The 21,647-nt window shown below is 37.1% G+C and overlaps 1 protein-coding gene across 29 annotated transcripts in view; it reads right to left on the bottom strand.

The window, feature by feature from the left end:
* Nucleotides 1–21,647, bottom strand: part of Dlg2 (discs large MAGUK scaffold protein 2) — a 2,075,786-nt gene that overhangs the window by 559,853 nt on the left and 1,494,286 nt on the right. For all 29 annotated transcript variants that reach the window (XM_070034861.1, XM_070034862.1, XM_070034867.1 and 26 more), the window contains one exon: nucleotides 20,646–20,815. In XM_070034861.1, the coding sequence (XP_069890962.1) occupies nucleotides 20,646–20,815 (170 nt within the window). The remainder of the gene's footprint in view (nucleotides 1–20,645; nucleotides 20,816–21,647) is intronic.

The raw sequence follows: 21,647 nt of genomic DNA, 5'->3' as shown, positions 1-21,647 counted from the left end.
TAGAACCGAGAATGGATGTGGTAGGCGGCCACCTGGGCTCTTTTCAGGCATTTCTGCAGATTTACTTGAAATGATTGTATTTGTGAATACATTACCTCCTATGTTCAATGCCCATTCTTCTTTCTCTGTCTCCCATCCTCCAACATAGGCTTTTATATACGTCTACAAGCAGGAGCATCCTGCTAGACTTAGGACCCTTTTAACTACTGCCTGAACACATGGGGGAATACTGAATTCACTACAGCCCAGCATCTGGTAGTTTTTATTGATCTAATCTTTGCACTTTACCCAAGCCAGCTGCTCAATAATACCCATCTTTCCTAGCTCTGCATTCTAGATCAACAGAATCTTTTCCCATTACAACTCCTGATTTTTCTCATTTAGCCAATGAACAGGTATTGAATACTTAATCTGTGACAGCTGCTGTTGTGGGTGCTTGGGGTTACAAAGTGGTGAGTAAAATAAATGCTCTCCCCTTGTGAGACTTAAACAGGGTAAACAAACCAATAAATCCATTAATACAATGCCTGGTGGTGATACATGCAATGTGGGAATATAAAGCCCTACATAAAGCAAGAAAAAAAGGCATATGGAAAGTATCCTAGGGTGAAAGAACAGCGAACACAAGGGTAGAGAAAGAATGTGACCCAAACCATGGAGCAGTAGGCAGAATACCATGTGGCTGAAGCCTTTAGGGCAAGGAGAATTAGATGGATTAGAGTCATCGATATAGGCAGGTACCGGCAACTATGATAAATCTGTGGACCTTGTTATAAATGAAAGCAAAGTTAGTATTTGTATCACAGTAATCTGATTTATATTTTAAAAATATTCAGGCTATATATAAACAGTCTGCAGAAGGGACAATGTGGGAACAGGGACTAATTTGAATGTGACTACTGTGGTTTGGAAAAGGGATAACAGTGGTTTGGATTAGAGTCACAAGCCAGTTGAGAGGAGCTGATTGGATTTGCTAATAAACAAGATGTAGGAGAAAGGAGGAGAGGCAGCCTCCTGCATTTTGGGTCCAAGAAAATGGGTTATTTAGTGAACTAAAAAAGACCAAAGGAAGTTGGTTTGGGAAACTAAAAATAAGAATTGTGTTCTGTATGTGTTGATCTTGCAGTGTGTTTCTACCTGTCTAGCAGCTGTTTAAAATATGTGGTGTGAATTAAATGTGTCCTAGAAAGTTCAAGTGTAGGGGTGTGGAGGTGGAAGAACTTCTCCATGTGGGGCTTAGTGGAAGATGGGTAAGTCATTGAGAACACTATGCTCAGGAGGGATTAATGCAGGTCTCTTGAGAAGAGCGAGAGATAGGGAACCTGGCATTTCTCCTGAATATCTGTCATGCAGGTACCACATGTCAATATTACCCAGACTCCTCTTGTAATGCTGCTTACCATAAGGCTTTACCAGAGCTGGGCAGATGACTGGGCCATAGTCTCAATTCCAAAGCTGTGAGCTAAGTAAACCTCTTTTCTTTATAAACGACTCACCTCAGGCATTTTGTTAAAACAACAGAAAACAGATTAGAAACAAAATAATACAGGGATGAAATAACAAGCCATTGGAAAGCCAATGAAACCACTTAGAAAAAGAGGTAGGAAGAGAGATTAAAGAGATCCCAGCAGTGGATACCAAGGAACTCTAGGCTTTAGAGGCTTAGGAAAAACCTGTGTTAAACCTTTTTAACTGTGTTAGACCTCTTTCTCTTCTCTTTATAAAGTTGTTTAATATCTTATATCATCAAAGGTAAATCTTGAAAGCATCTTACCAAGGGGAGCAAAATAGATTCTTCCTGGAAAGATGGCTGATATCCTTTACAAAACAGAAATGATGTCACTAGAGGCTGAGAAACAAGATGTAACAATTAAGCCCGAGGCCCCAAATATTGGGTAAAACATCAAGTCCTCCATGCTCATAACCACCCCACAAAATATCACAAATATAATCATCAGAAACAAAACTATTGCCTTTCAGAAGGAACTACTACCATTACATTTTCCACAGTACCATTTTACTTTGTGTTTGTCCTAGGATTTGGAAGAAAGGACTTCCACTTGGTAGGCAGGAATTTTGCCGCTTGCCTTCACTTCCAGAACTTTTTTTTCCTCTCCTTAGAATGTTTTTAATCATAAAAGATAGATTTATTGGATTGGGTTCACAAGGTTGGAAGCTAGATAGTACAGCAATGGCTGCCTGCAGGCTGGAGAGCCAGATAACCTTAAGGCTGTTCAGGCCAAGAAGCTGGAACACTCGAACTAAGATGCAATGATACTATCTACCCCAGACAGAGGCTGAAGGTCAGGAAGTCTTCTGCAGAATCATCAGTGTGAATTAGTGTTGGAAAAACCTAGCCAAGATAGAGTCTTCACAGAGAAGACAGCAGCAATAGACACATTTGCTGGGAATGAATGGAGCTTGCATGTACTGGCTGGCTTTCTTGTCTACTTTCTGAGATCTTAGCTTATTGGATAGTGCTATTCATAATCAAGGTGTGTCTTCCCCCTCAGTTGATGTCCCATATGCCTGAAACCTCCAGAAACACACTGGGGGATATGTGGAAGAATATCTAGAATGCTCTGTACTCATCTCCTAGTGATCACTCAGTCAAGCCAAGTTGAGAAGCAAAATTAATCATCCCAACAGATGTATGTTGTATACACAAATAGCTCTACGTTATTTTCTAAATCTAAAGATTGATTTTCGCCAAATTACATGTTATTTTGTCACTCCCCCACCCATCCCAGGTTATCCTGAGTTAGGATCCTCACATTTTACCTTTCTTCCAGGCTGAGATGATAGGTTCATGAGACCATACCCAGCCTTCTCTGTTCTGATTGGATCTCTTTAACTACTTTTCCTGGGCTTTCCTGGAACTACAATTCTCATCCCTCATCATCTAGTCTCCTATGTAGATGAGATGACAGATGTTTTCTACCACAGACAAATAGTGTTGGAAATGGAGTATTGTGAACTTCTTCCCCAGACTGGCCTTGAATTGAGATGTTCCCAATCTTAGCCTTTCAAGTAGTTAAGATTACAGACATGAGCTATCGTGCCCACCATCTCCATGGTATTATTTTAACACCTATGTTTTATTTCTGAGAAATTATTCTCAGTTGATCACACTAAATTCCATAATGAGTTTTGTTTTTCTATTGTGAAAATACTGTGAGTTTTGTTTTCATTAACTGAAATTGCAAGAGTTTTCTTAAGAAAAGTTGAAAGAGCTCCAGTTAAGAGTTTTTTTTTTTTCAGTTAAGAGTTTTTGAAGTTGTAAATGACAGTAATGAAGAACTGCACCAACGAAGTTAAGGAGAGAAGTAACTAGGCGTGCTTCCTCACTGAGCAGGTCACAGTGCCTTGTGCAAATGAATAGAGACTAATTTCAAAGTGATGAAGGGAACATTTTGAAGAGAGCAATTCAAATTTCATCAAGCTACTGGTGGGCTGCCAAACCCTGAACTGCTACATTTGGTTTTAAGAGATTCATCCAAAGTCTAACCCTTCTGAAGTCTGATGTAACAAAAGCATCAGGAAGTGCTCACGCAATGCGGCTGCCAGGCCCAGTCTAGGGTCTGTCTATGTGAGAGATAATCAAGCATACTGAGTAGAGAGGAAATCCATGCGATCTGCCCAATCTCAGCTTTCTGTGTAGTTGAGATCACAGACACAGTGACAGAGGAGAATCTTACCTGTTTTTGCTTTCTTGGCCCTGTCACATTTCCTGGTCCAAGGAGGCATATATTAAACTTAGAAGATTGTTAAATAAATTCAGGTTAATTCACCCATAATTCATCTTGCTAGCCAGACACCTTTCAGGACATATACCCAGTGGGCCTTTTCCGCATTTTTCTTTTCTTGGAGCATTTGCAATTTTAATAAATATTGATGCTCAGTTACTTTTTATGACTAGGTATAATTTCAGTGTACATAGTATTTTTTACTTTTTATCAGCAGAAAATGATCATCTTTTAAACTTTTTTTTTTAACTGTAAATTCTTTTTTTTTTTTTTTTTTGGGGTCAGGTCATGGGATCTGAACTCTGGGCCTGGGCGCTGTCCCTCAGCTCTTCAGCTCAAGGCTAGCACTCCACCACTTGAGCCACTGCGCCACTTCTGGCTTTTTTTTTTTTTTTTTTTTTTTTGCTTATGTGGTGCTGAGGAATCAAACCCAGGGCCTCATGCATGCAAGGCAAGTGCTCTACCACTAAGCCACCTTCCCAGCCCTTTTACTGTAAAGTCTATCTTGACATGTCATTCATCTTTTCCTTCCTTTCCTCTTTCCTTGTCTATCCTTCTTCCCTCTCTCCCCTCTTTCTTTTTTCTTTCCTTTATTTTTCTCCATATTTTTATTAGCATCAATTTGTTGTCCCAGTGGGTGACATTTGACATCTATATTTGCATGTAAAGTTCCTTGTTCAGACACACCTTTCCATCACTCATACTCCTTCTTCCTACTTCCCCAAAGGTTTATTTTTCCATTTTTATACATGTGCATAAAGTCTTTTAACCATATTTCCTTTCCTCCCACTAGTACTCATATCATGGTAAGGAACAGACATGTTTTATATTCCTGTCATTCATTTTTTATTAATGTACATTAGCTATTCAAAGTGGATTAACTGTAATATTTAACAAATGCATACTGTACTGTGATTAGATTGAACACTCACCCTCACTTTCTCATGGCTACTACTCTGTATTATTGAACAGCTTTCAATGAGTTTCCTTTTTCCATTTTCATTGATAGATTCAAAGTACTGTGGTATTGTTTACATTCTGTTTTTCTTTCAGTATCTTTTCTTGACTTTCCATCTTTTTTTTACTTTATATCTCTTCTTTAAATATATTTTTATTACTTAAAAATATGTAACATACCTGGACACTAGTGGCTCACACCTGTAATCCTAGCTACTCAAGAGGTTGAGATTTGAGGATCACAATTCAAGTCATTAATCTCCACTTAACCACCAAAAAGTTGGAAGTTGAGTTGTGGCTTAACTGATAGAGTAACAGGCTTGAGTGGAAAAGCTAAGAGGCAGCAAGCCTAGACTTCAAGCCCCAGTAGCAGCACACATAAAATATACGTAATGAACATATATAGTAGAAAATCCTAAAAGAATGAGGAATATAAAGCAAAACTATAAGTAAGTTTTTTCCTATTTAGCTCCCTCTCTGGGACAACCATTGCTAAGAGTTACCTTCTAGACATATATATATATATATATATATATATATGTATATATATACATATATATATGTATATATATAATATTGTTTATACTAATTTTGTTTTACATAAATGATAAAACAGTATGCATCCTTACATATTGACCTGACCACACAGTGAACTGTATAGAATTTAGCAACAGATACTGGGTTTTGTGTCATTTCAGTATATTCATTTCATTCATTTAGGGTATTCACTCATTTATTCAACACACGAGTTATATTCACTTAGTACATTAATTTAAGGCCTCATCATTTCAAGATGTATGCTATTATATTATAAAAACATATAGGAAATGTTATAGCTACTCTTTTTTTTAATTTTGACTGTTTTTTACTATTAGAGGCACTATTAAAATTAACTTTGTTTTTTCACATAGAGGCAGGTACATTTATAGAATGAATCCCTCAGAGTGAGCCAAGGGCTCAAAGCATTAAAAAGTCAAAGAGATTTCAGCTGGGTGCTGGTGACACACATTCTAATCCTAGCACTCAGAAAGATGAGGATTATGTAGATCAAGAGTTCACGGTCAGTTTGGGCTACATAGAGAGCAATAGCTGGAGCTGTAATTCAGTGGTAAAGCATCTGTGCAGCATACACAGGGACCTAAGTTTGATCCCCAGCTCTGTTAAAAATAAACCAACAAAGTGGTTGAGCAAGTTTACATTCCCACCAACAATGCAGTAGGGTTCTCTTCTGTCCACATCCCCTCCAGCATCTGTTGTTATTAGTTCTTGATTATAGCCATTCTAACTGGGGTGAGATGGTATCTCAATGTGGCTTTGATTTGCATTTCTTTTATGACTAGGGAGGTTGAGCATTTCTTCATGTGTCTATTGGCCATCCTTCTTTCCTCTTCAGAGAAGTTTCTCTTTAAGTCTTTAGCCCACTTATTTATTGGGCAGTTGTTTCTTTGAAGATTTGTTGTTGGGGGATTTAATTTTTTGATTTCCAAGTATATTTTCGATATGAGACCCTTGTCTGTTGTAAGGCTAGTGAAGATCTTCTCCCAATCCGTGGGCTTTCTATTAATCTTTCTAGCTATGTCCTTTGCCATGGGAAGCTCTGCAATTTCATGCAATCCCATTTGTCCAAACTTTCTTTGATTTGTTGTCTTTCTGGGTCTCTATTAAGAAAATTTCAAAAGTAGTATGGAGGTTCCTTAAAAGACTCCACATAGAGCTCCCCTATGACCCAGCAATCCCACTTTTGAGTATTTACCCAAATGATCACAAAAAAGACCATATTAAAGCTACCAGCACAACTATGTTTATTGCAGCATAATTTACCATAGCTAAGATATGGAACCAACCCAGATGCCACTCAGCAGATGAATGGATCAAGAAAATGTGGTATATATACACAGTGGAATTCTATGCCTCACCAGAAAAAATGCCATTGTCCCATTTGTTAGAAAATGGAAAGACTTGGAAAAAATTATATTAAGTGAAGTAAGCCAGGCCCAAAGAAATATAGGTCCCATGGTTTCCCTTATTTGCAATAACTAGTATATGTCTGAGACAAGCAGAAAAGGTCAGATAAGTTGATATTAGGTGAAATGAACCCCAACATAAGGATTCAAATGTTTTTTTTTTCTTGCAATTGTTTCTAACATATTTATAAGATGATTTCTTTGTTGCTTTGTATGTTCCTCCCCCACAGTATAACCCCTGCTTTCATTGTATTTGATGTGGAGGGGAAGGCAAAAAACAGATCATTTAAATAGGGATACAGGTGGACCCATTGCAACAATGGATGTGCAAGACATTATGTCGAAAAATAAACTATGCAACTTTGGCTCGGGGCAAGTAGGGGGGTGGGAGATGGGAAGGAATAGGAAGGGGAAACAAAGGAGAAGGCAACAATGCTTGGTAAGAAATGTACTTATTACCTTGCCCATGTAATTGTAACCCCTCTCTGTATGGTATTTTCACAATAAAAAATTGAAAACCCCCCAATAATTTAAGTTATTTTAATATTGTGGTTCAATGTGGTGGACAAATTTAAACTGTTAGCCTCATTGAATTCACAAAAACATCTCTTTCACCTCTGTTACAAAATAGGGACCTGTCACAAATTTGTGGATGACTTGATGGAAAATGATACCTTGTTCTTTCATAATGCCATTCTTTTACTATGCAAAAGGTTTAATAAGTGGGCATGGTGGCTATACCTGCATTCCCAGCTGCTTTAGGAGCCTGAGCAGGAAGTATAGAGGTTCAAGGTAGCCTTGGAAAGGAAAGTTAGTGAGACACCCATCTCAACAAATAAAATGCTGGGCAGGGTTGTTGTATGCTTGACAGCCATCTATGTAGGAAATGTAAATAGGAGAAACTTAGTCCAGATTATTCTGGGACAAGTGAGACCCTATTCAAAATATAACTAAAGCAAAAAGGGCTCAAGTGAAAGAGTAGCTGCCTGGCAAGCTGCAATATTCTGGGTTAAGCTTTTACTACTGACCCAAAGGGGAAAAATAGTTACATCATACAAATACATGGGAGATTTATTGATAGTATCTTTTTAATGGAAGACTTCCTTTTTTTTACTTATTTTAATGGTACTGGGGTTTGAAGTCAGGTCTTTACGTTTGCTAGGAAAGCACTTTACCTCCTGAGTCATATTTCCACCCTTCTTTTGCTTTATTTTTCAGATAGAGTATCACTTTTTGTGCTTGCCTAGCTTTGGACTGTGGTCTGACCTATACATCCTAATAGTTAAAATCACTACCATGACCTGTTGTGCTCAGTCTACTGATAGAGATGAAATTTTGATAAAGTTTCGACCAACTGGCCTGGAACTGCAAACTTCCTGAGGAGCTGAGACACTTTATTTTTATTTGAAGACTTTCACTCTATCTGTAGGATTCACTTCAATAGTACATATGCTAGTACATATATACTTTCCAGATTATATCTTGCTCCTTAGATTGCCATCTTTTTTTTTTACCATCAAGTCCCTATCTCTTGGCCTTAGTCTGAACTTAGAGGGTACTCAACAAATGTTCTGCTAAATACCTGAGTGAATTTATGCATTTTATGTCTATTGATTTGTATTTAGTTTTTAATTCTGCATGAGACAAAATATCAATGAGTGCAAAATTTGATAGATTAGGATAGCTAACATTTAAACTTTGTGCATATGAGAATTATGATTTTTGTTTGAAAAACAGGTTATCAAATGAGTAGAGCGATGAAAGTAAACATTTTCAGTTTAAGTACTAATGAAAGCTCAAGGAATACTTTAGGTTCTTGAGAAACAACCTTTTAACTCTGACCACATGACTAATATTTTACATAATGAACAAATCTCTCTTCTCTCTCTCTCTCTCTCTCTCTCTCTCTCTCTCTCTCTCTCTCTCTCTCTCTCTCTCTCACACACACACACACACACACACACACACACACACACACACCCCTTTTTCACTCATCACTATATGGCGCTGACTCACATAGAAATTTTTATCACTAGGTGGTCCAGGCTGGCCTTGAATGTACAATCATGTAATCCAGGCTAGCCTTGAATGCACAATCATCATTCTAAGGACTAGAAATACAGGTGTATGCCACTGAGACCATTTTTTCTTTCTCTTTCTTAATATCTCTCCTTCTGATGTTGACTGGTTATTCTAAATCTTGCCTAATATAGTCATTTATTATATAAATCTTCAACTTTCAATGAACTCTTGGTGGAATCGCATAACTCAATAATTTATAGCATTTGTCACATTTAAAAATGCTGCAATTGGCTTTCTATATGGACATTACAAGACACTATTTTTTTCCTGTGTAAAATAACTTCAGGTGTTCAGTGACATAATCCCAATATTCCAGACAACAACTCAATGTGCATGGGTTTATGATTTGGGAAATCGGAGTGGATTTACTTAGAGGGTGTGATCCATTCAGTATGAGGCCAGAGCAGGCAGCACAGGACTAGATTATTTTAGTCTAGGTGTAGATCAGGGTTTAAAAAGAACACTTTAGGGAAAAGATCAAACTTGATTCTCATTTCCATGATTTAGCATTCAGAACTGTCTGAAGCAATATTATCTGAAATAAAATATTTGCTGAGTGAATAACTGTTTTCTCTACACATCTGCTTTTCCTTAAAGTAACTATGGAAGAACACATAAGATGTATTGGGCCCTGATGTAGGAACACAGATAACTGTATTTAATATATTTATTTAACAGCATTTAATGGGTATTTAATATACCCATTTAAAAGTAAGGCAAAGCAAAGCCTAGACTCCAAATTTTAAAGTCATTTTATGAAATTGCTTTATTGAATGAGATAAATTGAAGACATTTACAGTTAAATGTCATCATGGCAGCAACTTTAAAATGTCTTCTTTTAATCTATTTTACAGAGATAAATATTCATAGTGATTCCTAAAGTGTGTTATATGAATAATAAAACAATTTTTGAAAACTCAGACTATATTTAATAATGTACTTTTTACAAACAAATATACTTTTCATTGTAAAAATTTTGAGCTTAAAACTTTGTTCAAGAAAGTATTGATTATAATTTTTGCTTAAAGAAAAACATGGAATACCTTAAGTTAGCACAGCAGTAAGCATGCATGCATGCATGGAGAAATAAGTAAATAATAAATGGCCCTAGTAGCCTCATAGAAAAAGTTAGAGAAGTACTTGAGTTCCTTCATTTCCAAAAGGGTTTTGCAAATGCCATCAAGTAATTTACTCTTCAATACATTGTCATGTGCATGACTGCATGGATTACAGTGGCAATATTTGTCACATATTCTTTCTCACAGGAATTATTTGCTGTAAGCTATTAGGAGAGAGCATGTTCACAGACATACTTCTGAAATATGTTAGTTTAGAGACAGCATCCAATCTGCAGGTATGTATTTTGTATCCAGAAGGAATCAGCAATTGAAAATGTACATATATTCAAAATTATACAGAATATTGCTAGAAAACAAGACAAAGGTATCAAAAGTGTTTTCCTTTAGTTAGAAAACAGTGTGGTCTGGAGGTATGACTCAGTGGTAGAGTGCTTGCTACACAAAAAGACTTAGGCTTGGCGACTGTCTGATTCTATACATTTTATTTCAATAAAAGCTTGCACTGTATACCCACTGAAGCAAATCTCCTTATGCACCCAAGGGGATAATTTTGGTAATTCAAAAGGCCTAAAAAGAAATTTACACTGAAAAGAAAATGTAGAGTTCTGAGAACTCATGCCAAATGGTTCAATGTGTCATTTGTGTAACCCACTGTTCAGAATGACCCTTCCACCAAGAACTTAAGGCTCAGAAAGTGGGCCTGGATACAAAGTAAACTGTGACCTGCATTCAGACATAAATTTGCCAATGCATTAAAAATGAATGCATATTATGATTTACCCCATAGCAGGAAAGATGGGAGATGGGGCAATGCATGGTAGCCCCTTGGGTAGTTACTCTCTTCCAGTGCTGTGGTATGGTCATGGGGCATGATCATAAACAACCACATTCTGGAGAGCTCAAAACTTTGCTAATTTAAATGTGCCAAGGTAGGTGAATGTTCAATCCAGCATGTCAAATAGCTATCTGTGGACTAATGGGCAAAAGAATTTCTATATAGCCAGTATAAGGAGAGTATAGTTGATTTGCAATTAGTATTTTCATGATTCAGTGTTCATGCAAAACTTAGGATGTGATAATGTATATAAGTACAAGAATAATCTAGCCTGAGCTTAAGGTGGTTTAAGTCTGTAATCCTAACAACTCAGGAGGCTGAAACCTAAGGATTGTGGTTCAAAGCCATCCTGTGAAGTAAAGTCCATGACATTCTTATATCTACTTAACCAGCACAAAGGTGGAAGTGGAGCTGTGGCTCAGGCGGTAGAGCCCCAGCCTTGAGTGAAAAGGCTAAGCAAGAATTTGAAGCCCTGAATTCAAGTCCCAATATAGCCTCCCACACACACATAAAAGTGAACAATTTATTTACCAAATGACCAAGTTTGAAGTTTTCAGGTGTGTTCCTTCATCACATTGGGATAGTCCACTTTGACCATGTGGACATCAGAAAGAGAACAAAACAAAACTTTCTGAGAAGCAAGAACAAATTAGAAAACAAAATGCAAAAAAATGTTTATGCAGAAAAAGAAAAGGCAAATTATTTAAGTTAGACATCTGGTAAATCCTATGTCTATAATATGCAATTAGGATGCATGACATGGTGACATTTAACCAAGCTGGACAGCACATTTATCATAATTAGTTTTTGATTAATTCGATGATTAGGCAATATGCTACAAGCTTCAAAAGTTGCTTTGTTCCAAACTGTTGTAAACATAATTTAAGGAACACAAAAATGGACCAATGAAGGGACTTTCCTCATTAGGAACTTACTGAGATCATCAGCTTCTATCTTGATCATTCCTTTTTCATCTTGGTACAATATAGTACTTGTCTTGATCTGCTTTTGACATCTTCCTTATTTCTATATCTCAATTCGTCCCATGTACTACTACCTAGAGTTGGCTAGTACTTCTTTTTTAAAAGTGCTTTGTAAGTGCTTCAAATTTAGTATAGGCCAACCAGAGTTCATACATCTAGTTCATTAAGCAATAGAGTTAGCAGCTTGTTTATCTCCCTAATTTGTGTTGCTGGTACTTATGCTTTCCATAACCTATAAGTTGTTTGATTCGCATGGTAACAAAGTAATGATTTTAGGATTTTAGGAATCAAAGGTTGCTTCTGGTTGGATTAGCAATAGCTTTGTGAAGAAGGCAGTGTGGAACTGGCTTTGGGGGGGGGGAATGGATGGGATGTCAACTGCAAGCAGTCATAACAGTAAGGAAAGGCATTCCAAAGGTGGGACTGGGACAAGCAAAGGCTTAGAGAGAGGAAGGTTGCCCATGTTTAAGAAATGCTGGATTGAAGGCTGGGAAGGTGGCTCAGTGGTAGAGCGCTTGCCTTGCATGCCTGAGGCCCTGGGTGCGATTCCTCAGCACCACATAAGCAAAAAGAAAAAGCCGGAAGTGGTGCTGTGGCTCAAGTGGTAGAGCTCTAGCCTTGAGCTGAAGAGCTGAGGGACAGCGCCTAGGCACAGAGTTCAGGCCCCACGACCGGACCCCCCCCAAAAAAAAAGTTCTAAGAAATGGTGGATTGGTTTCCCTCATCTGTAATAATTAGTGTATGTCTAGCATAGTCCTAGCAGAGGTTCACAGTAGCTCAATAGCTATTTACATATTACCTTATAAAATGATACTAATCAAAATGAACACCAAGATATGGAAGCAAGAGTTCCCCCCCCCTTAGTATGCTGTATGAAGTTTAGTTTTCCTTTCATTCTACCCCGCCTTTGGATTACCACTGTTATTACTGTTTTTTATTTTGGTATTTTGTATTGTATATAAGTGTATCTGATTTGGGGATAGGAAGGGGAATCACAGAAATAGTGAGACCAAAGACAAAGAGTGAGCAATGCAACAGTGATATTCACAAGATACTCTGTTGGAAATGAACTTTACAATTTGGGGGTAGGGAGGGAAATCGGGAGAAAACAAGGGAGGGGGTAACAATGTTGACAAGAAATGTTGACATGTCATTATCTTACTGTAACTATAACTGTAACCCCTTTGTACATCACCTTTAAAATAAAAAAAAAAGAAATTGCCACTCAAAGAAAAAAAAGAAGAAAAGGTGGATTGTCCAGCTTGCATAGATCAGGAGATAAATAAATTGCAAAATTATGAAGAAAAGGCTGAAATAAAAATCAATGATTTGAGGGTATAGAACACACATTATGAAATAATATGGTCACAAATTTATATTTTTGCCTAGTGACAGTGGAGAATCACTGTAGACTTTTGATCAAAAGGGAACCATTAGGAGAGCTATGTTTCTTTAAAAATGGGTATAGAAGAAACATGTAGACATATATTATGGTTCATTTATTGTAGCTTCACTGTATCATATTTAAAAATATATTTAATTCTGTGCTGCAGAGTTTTTGCTACATCGTGGGATTTTACAGTATATGGGCATTTATACAATATTTATGATTTTAACTATTTTCACATAAAAATTTAAAACAATATAAAAATTTAAGAATGTTAGTTCAAACATATTAAAAGATATTAAATAAAAATAAAATACAGTATGAATTTCATTAGCAGATGAATACCATACTGTACATAATGGAAATGCAGTATAACACTACCGCTTGCGCAAGTTTGCCAATGTGAGATTGTACATCACACGATATTGGTTGATGGGATGGAAGGCAACCAACCACAGCACTGTGCTCTGTATCCTGGTGCTGATTGGCTCAGTGATTGTAGCATTGGTCTGTTTGCTCTACTGCACTGTGTCCATAAGTTCAGCGTTTCTCCTTGTCCACTTCACATTGACATCAGATCATTGTGCATAGTATTGCTCTCCAGTGTTGTTTTTGTGAAGTTTTCATACAAGTTTGAGTTTATTTCAAGCCCTATGATGGCACTCAAATATACTGCACCTTCTAAGGCTTTTGGCAGTGAACCCAAGTGCCAGAGGAAGATGCTTACCATCAACATGTTCTCATGTTCATGCTTCTTAATGTGTTAAAGGAAGGGAAAAGCTATGGCGTTGTAGGCCACCATTATGGGAAAACCAACCAATTTGCTATTCACTACATAAAGACAAGGTGAATATTAGGTCTATTGCAACAATGAATTTTAACAAGACTGCAAAGAGGGTGGTCACTTCCCCCAATAAGGTCATTGTGAGGATGGAGTTTGCATGGCCCTGTGGATAAAGGACTGCAGGAAGAAAAATATCTTGCTGGATACCAATACCATCCTGATGAAGGCCAAGAAACTTTATGATAGTTTTGCAGAAAGCATGGATGTTCATGAAGGTGATGAGGATGATGACACAGAAGCAGAGTGTCCAGTGCTTCTCTCACCATACCAACCCCATTCAGTGCCAGCAAGGGCTAGTTAGACGAATTTCAAAGACATTTGGACTCAAGAGTGTTTCTCTGCATGGAGAAGCTGCCTTTGTGGATAAAGGAGCCAAAGAGTAAGTGAATGACATTTCAGCTACATCATTGAGGAAGGGGTCTATAAACCTGAACAAGGTTTTAACATGGATGACATGAAGTCAGCAAGTGAAGAAGGATGAGGAACAAGACAAACTATGGGTTGGAGAAGTGGAGGAGGTTGGCCTAACACTCAATCATCATGCAGTAATGGTCAGAATGGTCACAGAACTTCAGAGAGAGGCTGAAGAATAGGACCCCCAGATGCTTTGTTCATTGCTCATTTAAATACAATCAAGAGTGGCAGTTTGTAAAAAACTTCTCACTCAGAAGAAAAAGCAGTGCCAGCAACTCCCCATAACTATGTTCATCACTCAGAGGAAGAGATCAGTTATGCGTATGCCTTTAGCGGAAATAGAAGTTTCGGCCTAGGATGAAGATACTGTACCACTGAGGAAGTATCTGAGAAAATGGTGCCTCTGGAAGAGTTGTAATGCTGTGGTTGGCTGTGTAGTACATTCATCTCATCAGCATCACCTTCATCGCCATCAGCACTGCACAGCTACATGATTCACGATCTTCATCCTTCAAATTGTACTATACTTCTCTGGTGAGTACTCATACGGAATTGTATATGTTGTTAAAATGACGTAGGTTTAAGAGTGCAGAAAGTGTTTAAGAGCATGTGAAGTATTTATAAGAGTATGGGAAATGTTAAAAGTGAGAAAGGCTTATAGGAGAGTGGGAAGGGTTTATAAAGCCTTAATATATACATATTAATAAAATAATACATATGTAATAAAATAAATACAGCATTGATACTTCATGGATTTTCACCTATTGTGGGAGTCTCTGGAATGTAATACCTGCGATAGGTGAGGGATCACTGTAGATGAGATCTTATGAAGACATCAACTTCATAATAATAATAGTAGAGATTTGAAAGACAGGATTAGTGATGTTGTAATTAGGCTCTAGAGGATATAATGGCTAGTTTAATAAAAGGCAGCAAATAAGAAAGAACCATTTGTTGATCATTAGCCTTGAGAACGAAGAGCAAATTGTACTAGAAATAGGCAAGTGTTGGAAATTAGTGGTAAGGAGACATCATATGTTAGTTTTCAATGTGTTGAAAATATTTCTATATAGAGGGTATATATAAACATAAAACAAAGAAAAATAGATACATACAGTCCTATTTTCATAAAGCATAGAATGATGAAAGGGATGGCATTGATAAAGACGATTTTACTCATGAACTGCCATGTTGATTAAAACCCCTTCAATACAATAAATAAATAAATAAATAAATAAATAAATAAATTAGATGGAAAATATGGAAGTTTAAAAGACCACAGATTTATAGGGTGATCACAATCCAGACTGCATACCTAGATAAAAATACATTTTATAGAATTACAAATAAATACATGTTTGCTATATTATGTATAGTCTACACATATAAAACTAATATGAAATACATAGTGTGGTGTGTGCTTATGCTAATCTTGTATATAAAGGCATGCAGAAGCAAAACATACACTGGTTCCATCTGAAATTTCTGAATATTAGAAACTTTTACTGAATAAGTAATTCAAAAGTATTAATACTAGGAACAAAGGAAATTGATTATACAAAATATCAGGGGAGACACTTTTGAAGGACTAGGATGAGTTCATTGCTGCTTTATCTTATTCAATTTTCAGTGAATTATAATACAATTAAAGTGTTATAAACATATATTAAGAATTCATGATTCTTATCCTGAAACGAACCCTATGATCTGGGTATCAAATTGCCTTGAAGTCCCCTGATTTTCAGTTGGTTGGCAAGAATAAAATACTGCTTTCTTATGGATAGATATCTGTCTTCCCTTCAAATGACTTGACACTCCAATTTCTTCCAGTGAACACATTCTCTGACCATGAGATTAGGAAACTATATTGTATTGTTAAGATATTCTAAATCATATTGCCTTGTATCTAACTATTCATAACTGAAGTATACAGCTCCAAATCAACCATATAGTCTAAGTATTGGAGAACTGGGAAGGCTAGCATTACATACATATCGAAGGGTGCCTCAGAGTGAGCAATTTGTGTAGCACATAGAATAAATGCGGATACGGAGTTGGAAAAATGTAATAACTATAATTCTTCCACAAGTCACTGGTATAAAGATACTAACTTCTGTGCAAAAAAACTCTCAAATCAAAAAACACCCCCTCCAAAGAACCCCAGAAACAACCCCCAATTAAAAACAGGGTATTAGGGATGCTTAAAAATCAATGCTTATAATGGGTTTCAAATAGCCAAAGTAGGCTATATGACTACAAAGTGGTCATATTCATAATTCTGAAACTAACAATTATTGACAGGAAGTGGAAAAGTGAATCACTGGAGCTGGGTGCCAGTTATTCATGCCTGCAACCCTAGCTACTCAGGAGGTTGAGATTCAAGGATCATGTTAGGAAGCACGAGGCTTTTTTCTCCAATTAACCACCAAGGGAAGAAAATAGCTGGAAATGGAGGTATGGCACAAGTGGTGTGATGACCCCACCCCCCAAAAAGAATATAAAATGTGAAATCAGAAACAGAACAAAATTATTGATTTTTAAGAATAGGGCTAAACTTGCAAGGCAGGATTGAACTGGAACAACTAGATCTGAGGAAAGGACAAAGCCTATTTACCCCCTGGCTGCCCCTTCTACTGTAACTGGCCCATTTGCCATGGCTGCCCCTTCTACTGTAATTACTAGTTTTGAAAAAGCAAAACACCTGGCCCTGAAATCAGGAACTGCTTGTTGCTTCAGGTCAAGAAATTGTTACAGGAGTATTTATGGTTTTGATTATTTCAGGAATGTTTGTGATTTACGCGCTTGCAAAATAACGACTAAGTTCTGCTTCTGTATGCTAGCTTGCCTGCTTGCTCTAAAAGAATGCATTTTTTGCCTTTGTAAATCCTAAGCTATTTGAGTTCAGGGCTGCTCACTCCCGAGTTGAGTTGGCCCCGGCCAGTCAATCCAATAAACTCCAGCTTTTTAAGATACTGGTCAGCGTCTGTGACTTTGTCCAAGAAGTCAGTCCACTTCAGTGGCAAAGTGCTGTCCTTGAGCAAAAAGAGCTCAGTTATAATGCCCAGGCCCTTAGTGAAATCTCTAGGACCAGCACATAAAAAAAGAGCTAATTATTGGGTTATTTTCCCAAATCTAGATATTTGAGAAAATATAGAAGGATGTAATACATTTCTTTGAGATCTTTTCAGATATGCCATGGACTTCCAACATGTCCAAATGTGGATTCTTAATCATCTCTCCACAGAGGTTCCTTTATCACATTCCATTCACAGATGGCACCCCAAGTAGAAGACAGAGCTTTGTCCTTGACACATAGTTTATCTTGTTCAGTAAATACATCAAATATCTCAAACACACAGTTCACATCCATTTTCCATTTTGACTGCTCCAAGTAACCCTTAGCCTATCCCTGATCTTTCATTCTTATTTCATTCAATCCATTCCACATATAGAATGGATTGAATGATCTAAAATGACAATGGCAACCATATCCCTCCCATGGTTAAAATTTTAGCATTTGAAAATAGTTATGAATCCTTAAATACAGCCAACAAAGCTAGGCATCTGGCCTCTGCCTAATTAGGGTATATAACTTTAGGTCATACATTATCTGATCATTTCACTATTAAAAGGAAGCCTTCATACTTGCATACTTCTTATCAACCCAGAATTCTGTTGTGGACTTCACCTGAAGAAACTCCTATTTTAATTTATATTTCAAGGTTTAGTTTAAGTGGTAGTTGCTTCCAGAAATCTCCTTTGACCTGTTATGTAATTGGTTCTCTCTTAACAATCTTTTCTGATAATGCACATCACTTTCCCCAGTTTATATTACAGGTTTAAGATTATATAATCTTATATAAGCTCTCACAGAGAGAGATTATATAATGACCCATAAAACTATCTAATCTCTTTGAGAGCTAGAACTAGCTTTCCTTTGTGAATCTCCATTGTCTGGCTCTATACAAGTATACAGTAAGTTTTTAATAAAAATTTACTGAATTGCTGGAGGATTAAATTAGTATACATTCAACTAGTTCAGCATTAAATGTTTATAATTGACTTTAGTTAGCTCATTAGACTGGATTGTTGATGCTGACTCTCCTATACCCACAGATCAAAGGACCAGTGTATTCATTACATTTTTAATTCTCTGGAGCATCTTGTCTCTAAGAGGAATGATGTTAAGATGAGTGATGCATATAGGTCATTGTTCAGACTCCATCACAGAACTACTTTCATTTTGTCCTGTTTGAAAATTAGTTGACTTTACATCTATCTTTCTCGTTAGGGCTTTGTGAGAAAAGAGATCATATCGGAGTCATTGTCATTCTCCACAGTACGAGGGTTTCTAAGATGTAAGTTAAGCATTAGCAGAAATTCTTTTTATATAGACTGCAATTCAAACAGAACAATTTACAAGGTGCTAAGAGAAGTTAAGAAAGCCCAAGATATCATCAGATTTAGTGTAGAAGCCATTTAAATTTTCAGATTTAAAGCAGTGGGAGAGGGATTAGGAATTCAAATAATGACTAGAACACTTTCTTTCCTTGTAAATCAATAGTCTCTTTATAGAGAAATAAATCCCCATGTGTGACCTCTGGATAAGGACAGGAAGGAATGCAAGGCTGACTCAGCAGAACCCCTGCCAGCCCCGTGGAGATTTGGTCACAGCCAACTTTCAGAACAGAAAGTTATTTCCAAGCATTTGCTACCTCTTTCTGGCTAGGCAGACCACACCTGGGTATTACCCCATCTTCCATACACCATGTACTTTCTTTGTTGCTTGTGTATACCCTAGTTGATGAATGCTCACTGTTCATCTCCTGTTCCGTGTTACAAGGAAAATCCAGCCCCTCACTCCAGGTACTTCCAGTGCCCACGGAAGAAAGCCACCTGGAGGAGGCTTGATTGCCAACAGAAAGATCCAAAGGAGGTGTTCCTGAAAAACAATGAGGGCCTTTGGCCATCAATTCCCTACAGCCTTTAAGTGCTCTGCTGAGCAGCTGGGGGTCATTCAGTGACACAGAGAGCAGGAAGCCAACAAATGGATGGTAATGTGTTCCTGAGTGCTTAAATTAGTATTTGCCTAGGGGGGTGCTGAATAATTGCTGCTGATTGAACTGTACAAATAGCTACATGTTGTTTATATATAGTATGCATTTTTAAAAGGAATAATGTATAAGCTAGTTTTGTTTGGTTTTTAAAAATCACCTCTGCTAATACGATTTTACTAAATGAGTTGGATAGAGAGTCTTTCTCTCATGCACTAAAGATAGTAGTATGAGAATGTTCGCTTATGCCTTGTTTGATATTCAATTCAGTGAATTTCATCCATCGGAATTTAAGACAGGAGAGATTTTGCACTACATTGTTACAAAAACTAAGCACGTATATTAGCACTACAAATAACACATAAACACAGCTAATATTTGTTGGGCATTCAATTGTACCAGAGTTTATACTAAATACTTCATATGAATAGATTCATCTAACCTTCACAGCATCTCTAAGAACCTACAAACCTTGACTTGTATTTTCTGAACAAGAAAATTAAGGCAAAGACAGGTGAAGCATTTTGCTGGTCAAATTGAGGTACGAGTCTCATGGACTTCTGCACAGGCTGGTTTCGAACCTTATCCTCCTATCTTACCTTCCTTTGTAGTGAGGACTACATGCATGAGCCACCAGTGCCCTACTCATTCAAATTTTAATCCTCACAAAACCTTTGCAATAATCCTGCCACTTTGGTCCTCATTCAATACTGAGAGGAATGATCTAAGCAAGTGACTAGTTATTAGTACATAGCTGAACCAGACTTTTACTAGGATAGCCAAGTTGTAAGTGAAAAAAATAATAGGGTTAAGTGATAGTTGGTATTACCATTTACAAAGACTTTTTACAAAAATCTATGCTTTCCTTATCTGAACTCATATTTAGAGTTTTGGTTTCTGTAAAAATCACTATTGTAGACTTCCTCTTGGAAAGCAGTAGATGTCAGAAAAAAATTTTTTTTAAAGATGGTACATCAAAAGTGAACTAGAAAGCCAGGTGACTATGACTCACACCTGTGATCCATCCAGTCTGAGAAGAAAGTCCATGAGACTTTTATCTCCAATAAATCACAGAAAAAAGCTGGAAGTGAGGCTGTGGCTCAAGCAGTAGAGTGCTAGCCTTGAGCAAAAGGAGCCCAGAGACAGCACCCAGGCCCAGAGTTCAAGCCCTAGGGCCAGCATAAATAAATAAATATATATATATATATATGTACATATATATATATGTGTGTGTGTGTGTGTGTGTGTGTGTGGATTAGAACATACACTTCAATCACATGGTCAGCCATGTTTCTATTACCTTTAGGCCCTTTGAAGAGCTTGATTTCCACGACTGTCTCCAAAATGGGCCGTCTTCTACGCACGTAGAGCCGGACAATGGAGCCGGCTTCCTTGAGGGCCTCCACCGCTTTACTGTGGGAAACCTCAGACACATCGACCTCATTCACCCGCAGGATACAATCATTGACCCTGCAAGAAAGGAGAGGAGAGAAGGTTCAGGAGAAGCTAAGAGGTTAATATGCCTGGGAGTAAGGAATACTTTTCAAGTGGTCTTATTTGGAAAAAAATCCTTAAAATGCAAGAAATCAAGCAAACCTCTAACTTTCTCAACCTCCTGGTCTTCCACAAATTGTCCATATATTGGTCAGTTTCTATCTTGAAATTCAACCCTTTTTACTGGGAGTGTATTATGGATGGCATGGCTAGAAAGGCATTTAATTTAAAATATCAGTCAGTTATAACATTATTTTGACTGATTGTAATAATTTGAATCAGTATTATGACTTGAAGGTTTCTCAGTACTTATGACTATGGACTATGTGGATCTAACAGTCGTAATTTATAAATTAAGCTTCCAAATTCTTATTTTATTAGTATAATGGTATGATTCAATTATTGCAGAGCATTTGAAAAAGTATAAAAATGTAGAAAGAAGAAAAAAAATATGTGACTTACTCATCTAAAAACAAACCTGTTAGCTTTCTGGCAAATTATCTTCAAATGTCTCTTGCTCTCAAATTCATGTCATGATATTATGCATATTCAAGTTTAGATGTAATGAAGCTTGAAGAAATTCTCAATCTTTCCCCAGACACTTACTTTGAAAAGTAAGAACTAGGGCAAGTCCTATCTTCAACTTTTATTTTTTCCATTTTCACATAAGAAAGGAAGAACTTGACTTTTCCATAAATCTTTTCAGGAAGTTTAAAGTGATGTGGCATAGACTTCAAATTAGTTTTAATGCTGATAAGTAAGGATAACACAAACAGTGGTTAAGGGCATGGTGTTAGAGACAAGAAAG

Source organism: Dipodomys merriami, unplaced genomic scaffold (assembly GCF_024711535.1).
Source record: "Dipodomys merriami isolate MVZ:Mamm:240054 unplaced genomic scaffold, mDipMer1.0.p SCAF_25, whole genome shotgun sequence".
Lineage (NCBI taxonomy): Eukaryota > Metazoa > Chordata > Mammalia > Rodentia > Heteromyidae > Dipodomys > Dipodomys merriami.
The sequence above is the reverse complement of the archived record's forward strand: the minus strand, read 5'-3'. Positions and strand labels throughout refer to the sequence as shown.